The sequence below is a fragment of the Camelina sativa genome, chromosome 12 (assembly GCF_000633955.1).
Source record: "Camelina sativa cultivar DH55 chromosome 12, Cs, whole genome shotgun sequence".
Lineage (NCBI taxonomy): Eukaryota > Viridiplantae > Streptophyta > Magnoliopsida > Brassicales > Brassicaceae > Camelina > Camelina sativa.
This window is the reverse complement of record NC_025696.1, coordinates 29767604-29776027: the sequence shown is the minus strand read 5'-3', so window position 1 is coordinate 29776027 and position 8424 is coordinate 29767604. Positions and strand designations below refer to the sequence as shown.

The window sequence follows — 8424 nt, the reverse complement described above, 5'->3', positions numbered from 1 at the left end:
GTTACAATAAATCATAACTCTCCCAACCATAAATCATCATAATCAATAGTAATTCAATGAATTCAGTTATTCTTCTTGTTGAAATTTACAGTTTATTAACATTATTAGTTACTATGAAGTATACAACTAAAAAGCCAATATTTATGGAACAATTTGTACTGCGATGCTACGGCATTACCAATTCAAAGGATGTAATGCTGAAGAAGTGATCCTTCTTTCTTCTTTGCATATATTCAAACGAAGAATGAAACAACTTGAAGTTTAAAAAAAAAAAAAAAAAAAAAATTGAAGTTATATAAAAAAAAAATTAAAAAGGAAGTCAAGTATTATTTGAATAATTCTAAAAATTACGAGTTCTTATCTTCTCGTCAATTTCCTTTCAGATTAAATATTGTTCCACTCCTTCAAAATAATTATTAACTTATGCACCGGCGTACTCTCTTTCATATAATTATCATTTGAACTCTCTCGTCTCTTTTATCAAAAAGAAAAAAGAAAAAAAGAAAAGTTTCTTTAGTCTAGTATTGTATTCCTTCACTTGAGATTGGTGATTTTAACTCTCTTTCTTTTTCTCTATTTCCTGCTAGGGTTTTGGTAGTTTTAGACATCAATGACCTATAATAACGTTTTCTTCTTCTAATCCCGTGTAAGAGATCTTATTGATGGTTCCGGTTAATGTGATTTATATAGAGGCTTTAATGATCTTAGCTAATTCAGTGTTTTTTTCTCTTTCGATCAGGTTTGCGAATACAGAATTGAGTTTCATCATCGTTGAGTTTGCTGATTCTGCTTCTGCACAATGACTGATGTGTTCCACGAATACGAGCAGCAATATTGCATGCTCTGGGAAAATCTTATAGAGAAGGTTTCCTCAGCGTTTGTGCTTTATGGAGGTAAATTGATATATTCATTCTCTGCCTTAGTTTTTTTTTGGTGGACCGATATAAGTTCGAATCTTAGGTCTAGAAACCATGTTAAACTACGTTGACAAAAAAAAAAAAAAACCATGTTAAACTAGTAGTAGTTAAACTCTGATTTTGGAGAAATTTCATTAGTTTCCTTTGGTAAGTGGAGAAATATTTAAAACTTTGAAACCATTTAAATGTTTGAAGTTTTGTTAGGCATATATTGGTTTGTGCTTGACTTAATTTTAGATCATCATTATATATGCAGAAAAAAAGAAGGAGAAGCTCTCTGAAATAACATCTGATCTTGGAAGTGCAGAGAAATTGGTATGCGATTGGAATTGAATATAGAAGTCTTCTATTATCCATTTTGTCAAAAAAAATTTTGTTTTTACATACAGATCTGGAAAATGGATCTTGTAGCACGTAGCCTTGCAGCAAATGTTAAATCCATCCTCCTTGTCAAGTTAAGGGAAGCCATTTCTAAACTGAAAAGTCTTAAACGTGAAATCAAGAAAATCACATATGAAAACGTGGACGCTTCTACTGCCTTGCTTAGACCTGTTATGGCTGACACAAAGGCGGTATGTATGGACTTGGTATCGTTCGATGTATCTAATCTATTTCCTGCCTAGTTAAACATATGTTGATGTATACTCTTTTATTAATAGAGATAAGGCTTCAGCTGATCAAAAATCAAGATTGAGTGATTTGACCAAGGATTTGAGTAGAACAACAGACAAATTGGATGACAGTCGAAGATTAATGCATGACACAGAAGAATATGGTGTCTCAATACTCCAACGCTTGCAAAGTCAAAGACGGTCTTTACAATGCGCCCAAGAAACGGTATTTGCTTTCTGCCAGACTTTTCTCTTACTCCACAAATCATTCCTTCACTCATATATATAGGTCATATATTACACAACAGCTTAACTTACTTTATAGGAGTGCAACTAACGTACTCGAACAAGATACTTCATAATTTCATCATAAAAGTCTTCTAACACAACAATTATATGTTTTATAAATATTGCATGAAACTTCCTAATATTTTGAGAGGTCAAGTCTTGGTGGCCTCGCTTTTGACCAATATTTGGAACGTTATTACAGCTTCATGGAATAGATGATAACGTCATAGAGAGCGAGGCGATCTTGGCATCCATGAAAGGAACAGACTTGTCTGTGGCCAATGTTGCTGTGGCCGTTGTTGCTGTGGCCGTTGTTGCTGTGGCCGTTGTTGCTGTGGCCATTGTCGCTGTCGCCATTGTCGCTGTCGCCATTATCATTTGATTCTGAGTTCTTATTTAAACTTGTTTCATCCTGACCAAATGTGTATCACTGAACAATTGTTGTGTTCGTTTGTGAAGTTATGTCTTTTCTCTCTTTTGTATTCTTAACGTGAATACGTGTGGAACAAGTAACTCTTATTGATTGTTCATATATGATCCATGACAAGGTTAGTTTTGGTGCTAGATTTCATATTATTGGTTTTGTCTTTATTTTTCCATTTGATATTTCGCTTTTTGAGAGAAGGTTGTTTTCTCCCAGGCACCATTATCAAAGCAAACTTCATCTTCATCATTTCCGGCGCCGGTGGAGCTTTAGCTCGCCGGCGTCGGGACTTGCAGTCACATAGTAATATTCGCCTTATTCTCTGGTTACTCTCGTTTATGGTTTCCCCTTTCGCTTCCACTTCACATCATTACATCTTTTGCTTCCACACTTTATCGTCATGGCAAGTTGTGACGGAGCTCAAGGTTGCCTTCCGGCGACTCACCTCAGCTCCTCTCCCCGACCCGCTCAATGTTCGGTTAAGATTGCAAAAGAGGAGGTTATAGCCTCCAAAGGTTTTAAATCTTTTTAATCTGAGATCTGTCTCTTATACTCTCACGTACCTGCTCGTGCTGAAACTATCACGAAAATTCACCAGCGAATTGTAGTAAGGCTGGCCACCGTCGATAAGTTTTACTCTGCCTTGATATTGGCGAGACCCCCCAAATCCAAAACCGCCTCAACGCTCGAATCCGAGCTTAACCTTTCACCTGCATCTAGATACTTGGAGTCTAGGTGCTTCGCAATCCTCGTCGACCAACGAACTCACCATATTTCAGCAACGCTCAAACTGATGTTGAGGATGGCGACGGAAGGATTAACCCTAATCCATGAAACTTCCTCCTTCCCAAACCCCTTGGTCAATCCTCCCAAGTGGTCCCAAAGCTTGTCGATCTTGCCTGCTCTGATGCCACAACTTCGGTGATGCCTCTTTCAACTCCGATCATCAGCTCGCCGCCACTCAGCCGCAACACTCAAAGCTCCATTGATCCTGTCCAAAGGAAACTAGGGTTTACTGATATATCATGGTTTTTATGTGTTTTTAGCCATGATATAAGTCTTATTTATAGAATCTTTTTGGTATTTTTAGAGTCTTTTGAGTATTTATAGGATTTAGCATGGATGGGAGCATAATGGAGCTAAATAGGAAGATTTGGAGCTTAATCAAGCATTGAGGCTGAGATACGAAGTTGAGAGACGAATTCAGAAGTAAGCATCAATCGATGCAACTGATGGCATCGATCGACATAGAGCCAAAGACAAAATCGGAGCTTTTTCTCACAAGTTTTGAAGATTTACATAACTGCTCTAAAGTTTTCCATATTTGCATCATGAGTCACTGAACGTGTTTTAGGCATATAAATAGGATTTTTATGGTCATTGTTTAGACCTAAGCTTTATTTTTCCCTGCAACTTTTGAGAGCAAAACCCTGAGAGATTTTAGAGAGCTTTTGGAGAGAAGATTCAGAACTCCTTTACTTTTTCTTTAATCTGTTTCTTAAAGCAATTTATTCAGAAGATGTTTTGCTTTTCATTGATTATATTTGAGTAGATCTGCTAGTTAGGTTTAGGGATTCTCATTAGGGATTTCATGGATTGTTAGATTGATTGATTGTTTAGATTCATTATCTTTCTTGTTCTTCACCATAGGTTGTTCTTAATGCTAGATCTTTGATTAGTCATCGTGATTTAGATCTTAGGATTATTGATTGATATGAGAATATAATTGATTTTCCTGATAAAAACCTTTGGTGAGCAAAATTACTTTTTGCAAAGAGATTTGAATTAATGATTTTATGAACAATCTAAACCTGTTTTTAAAGCTGGTTTTTAACTTGAATTTTGCAAAGAGATTTAGATTTTCTGGTTTTAAAATTTAGATAATATTTGCAGTGAGAACTGATTTATTTTATAATAGTGTTTAGAGTTCAAGAACGGTGATTAATTGTTGAATCATGCTTGCTTAATTAATTGATATGATTATCCATGATTTCCTGAGAATTTCCCTAGGCCTAGCGTTTATTCCTATTGATTCACAACTCTTTTATTTTCTGTTTTTGCATTGCTATTTAAATTACAATTTTGGTTTAGCATAATTAAAAGATTATTAAATCTATTGTGTGAATCTAGAGTTCTTGTGGATTCGATCCCTAAGTACTACAATTGATCTCTTAATTTGAGAGATTAGCTCTAGGGTAAATTTGAGCATATCATTTACGGCTCCAAGTTGGGCCATTTGCGTGCGGATCTCGGCTAATACGGCTCCGATTTCAGGTGGAGAAAGGGGTTCTCCAGGTTGTTGATGTTAGGCCATGGTACGGACGGCGGTCGTACGGATGGCAGCGTTTGTACGGACGGCGGCGTTTGTACGGATGGCGTCTAAGTACTGGTCGGACGGTGGTCTCCGTATGGGCTTGTTGGAGAAATGGTACCAGCATCGGTCTGAACGAGGTGCGACGGTGTTCAAGAGATCCTCCGGCGTACGGTAACGTCGAACGGCAGCAGTTGCTTTTGTTGGCCAATCCGTGACGCGTGGCTACTAAGACGAGTCCTACGAAACAATATGTAAACGTGTGGATTAATTTTTCGATAAGATCAACACAGCACATACTCTTTGGACCACTAATGATTGGGACAAAAAGAAAAAGCAAATGTAAAAGCAAAAGCAACGATGCTACAAGACAACATCCTATGACCAAACAAACGACTGACTCTACGCGTTATGACTACCAACCCTACACGTGGTTTTTAGGCCACCACAAACAACGAACAAACGCAAAGGAAGTAACTTTAAAGATCTAGACTCAACAAGACTAAGAACACGCAATAATACTATCGAACCCAACAAGAACAAACATTTAACACTAAGACTTAAAACTAGAGAAAGACAACAAGAAACGTAAAGAGTGGAAGATATGACCTTGCGAAGAACTTTCGGCTCTGATACCAACTGATGTGACCCGGTACGATGGCTGTGACCCACAGACGTACGGACGGAACACGAACTGATGGAAACGGACTCGAACGTCTCCAACAAACGGTCGGAACGGTGGAGAGATGTTCGTGAAGAGATATTCGACTCACTAGGCTCTCGGAACGGTGAGGATAGTGGCGCAAGAGGTTCACGAGGAGATACTCAACTCGTTAGACTCTCGATTGATGAAGGTTGAAGGTGGATCGATGTAGCGACACGCAAGGGATGGATCTCCTTGTGATACGGCTAAGCTACAAGGTTCCGAACCCGGTTCGAGAATTTTCTAGGGTTTCGTTTCAGTCACTGAAAACGAGAGAGATAAAGAACAACTTTGATTTTTATTACTAGTCTGCCTTTACATTTTTTGGTCTAGGTCCTTTAAATAGGCTAGCCATTACAAGGGAACCTCCTAAACCCTAAACACGTGGCCAATATAAAAACGCAGCGTCCAAACAAGTTTTAAAACAAACGGTCACCAAGAAAGAAAACAAAAGATAGGATGGCCACGTGGCCGGGAGTGGTCCACGGTCGTGACCATGCACTAAGGTTCGTAGCCTCGTTAAAACCTTCTTGGTAAACCCATTGGGACAAACCCAAGGTAGGAAAAAGAGTACTACTTCCCTTAATGACTTGGCGGTCTTCACCTTTGGGTAATGGTGAAGACCGAGAAAGGAACCTCGGTTGGCCGTCCGGTGGCTTGACTGGCTCCATGCTCGAACTCCTCTTGCTCTCGGACAAATGATTGGACAAACACAAGACACTTCCTTTTGGCGGCCCTGGCTGCTGTTCGGCTCCTTGTGGTCGCTCCGGGCGTCAGATTTGTTGCAGTGGCCGACGACCGTCTCGACCCGGTTGCGGACGCGTCTGCGTCTTCCTGTCCGGTTTCATCCTGATACGCGTTGATGTGACCGAGGGTCGCGACTCCGGTACGGACGGAAGGAACGACTTCGGACAGAACTCGACTCGCGAAAGTTTCCTCGGACAAGGATAGAGGGTTCGAATCTATGGAAGATTCAAACGAGGGAAACGAGAAATGACGAGATTCCAACGAGCCATTTGTGAAATTGGTCGGAGGTTTCTATCGGATCGAGCAGATACAGCCGGATGGGTTGGATGCGGCTATCGGATGAATGCGATGGGAGCGATGGTGGAAATGAGTGGAGATAGAACGATGAAGGACTCGAGAACTTGTGGAAGAGGTCTCGAGGTTGCAAAGGGGGAACGATGGGAGTGAAGCGATGGGGAAACGATAAGTGGATCAAGTGACGACACAAGAGGTTTGGCTCTCCTCTTGATACGGTCACTAACAAGGTCGAATCCGGTTCGAGGCTTGTTAGGGTTTTCTCGAGGTTCAATCCTGGATTGAAGAAAGAGAAGAGTGAGACATGTTTCAAGAATATCTCTTGAGGAAAAGTTTTATTTTCATACAAGTCTAAGGGGGAACAAAAGCTAAGAGAAACTTTAAATACATTAGGTCAAGTGAGGGCTTAGGGACACGCGGATTCTTTATGATCCGCACAATCGTCCTTAGACGTGTTTCCCTTGTAAATGGAACACGTCGCCTCAATTGACTTTCAACGCAAAGCTCCCAACGTTCAACCACAAGAGATATATTCCCAAAGTTCAAAATTAAATCAAAGATAAGAGAGAAGAGAGTTAACCGCCTTGGCCTTGCGCGGGAAGCAACTTAGCCTTTGGCATTGTGCACTTAGCTTCATGCCTCGTTAAAACCTTCTCCGGTAAACCCATTGGAAAAAACCTGGAGTGAGGAAAAAGAGTACACTTCCTCGCTTAAGCGACTTGATCGTCTTCACTCTTGGGTAAGAGTGAAGACTAAGCGAATTGCGCCTTCGGAGTCTTCATGAGATGGCTAGTGTTGAGCGAATGACCGGACGAATAGGTTGAGCCGTTGCTTGGCCGCCTTTGCTGAGCTCTTGGAGCTTGTGGTGGCTCCAGGAAGGATTGCTGGAGCTTTGGCCGCGTCTGAAGGGGGTTTTCTTGGCCGCGTCCAAGGCATCTTGGTCGGGCGTCTCGGTCGTGTTCGGCGTGTCTTGGTCTTCTTGACGTGTTCGGTCGTGTTCGGCGCGTCCAAGGCATCACATCACGTGTCCTCGTCCTGGCCGTCGTCACAGGTTCCATCAACTCCACTTGACCCAGCTCGACAATGCGTAGTGCGCTTATCAAACTGCCATGGACGCCCCAATAAGAGGTGGCTAGCTTGCATAGGCACTACATCCCATAGGACTTGATCCTTATACGGACCGACACTGAATGGGACCGTGACCTGTTCCTTTACATGGATCACGGTCTTATCATTTGACCATTTCAAACGATAAGGGTGGGGGTGGCTTGTGGTTTCAAGAGAAAGTTTCTTGACAAGATTGCCACGTTAGTACAAGAACCTCCGTCTATTATCAAGCCACAAACGCGACCACTTACAGTGCACCTCGTGTGGAAGATATTATCGCGCTGATTGGCGTCGTTGGTGGCTACGCTTGCGTTCAGGATGCGGCGTATCATCAACATATCTACGACTTCGGGCTCAGCAACAACTTCCTCCACTTCAGCCTCTCCTCGAACGTTCTCCTCGGTGGCCTCATCGTCGGAGTCGATCTCGCCAGCCTCGGTCAGGATCATTGTGCGTGCGTTTGGACACTCTCGAGCGTAGTGGGCTCTCCCTTGACACTTAAAACACACAATATCGCAGCTCCGGACGTTGGTGGTGTTGCGTCGCGGATCTTGGCGCTCATTGGTGGCCGGCTCCCTTGGTTTAAATCTTGAGTCCGCACTGGTTGCCTTTGGCTTCTCTGGCAAACGGTTCGATGGCGATGCGTTAGGAGTCCAATTTGAAACTCCTTGGGTTCGGGCACGAGGCGCTCTTCTTCTTGATTTGACTCTGGATTTGCACTGAGAGGTGCAACAGCTCTTCAAAAGTTTGATAGGGTTGGCGCTCGACCTTGCGCGCAATGCGTTCTTGCAATCCGTCCAAGAACTAAGCCATGAGAGACTCTTCGGAGTCATCGACTTGCAATCGGTTGCGCAAGTGTTCAAACTCCTCGTAATACTCTTCCACGGTTCGCGCGCCTTGCATAAGTCGCCGGAACTTCTTCTGGAGCTTGCGGTGGTAGTATGGAGGCACGTAGCGCCTTCACATTTCTGCTTTCAAGACCTCCCAAACAGTAATAGGTCGGTCACGGTTTCGTCGCTGCT

General features: G+C 42.2%; 1 protein-coding gene across 2 annotated transcripts; it reads left to right on the top strand.

Moving 5' to 3' along the window:
• LOC104732888 (vesicle transport v-SNARE 11-like) lies at nt 433-2392 on the top strand. 2 transcript variants are annotated; one of them, XM_010452485.2, is made up of 6 exons: nt 433-547; nt 740-893; nt 1174-1232; nt 1307-1489; nt 1584-1754; nt 2019-2392. In XM_010452485.2, exons 2-6 carry the CDS (start codon nt 800-802, stop codon nt 2196-2198), a joined length of 687 nt encoding a protein of 228 aa, XP_010450787.1. In that variant the 5' UTR covers nt 433-547; nt 740-799; the 3' UTR covers nt 2199-2392. The 2 variants fall into 2 exon arrangements, with proteins under 2 accessions (XP_010450787.1, XP_010450788.1); XM_010452486.2 differs by having other exon boundaries at nt 433-646.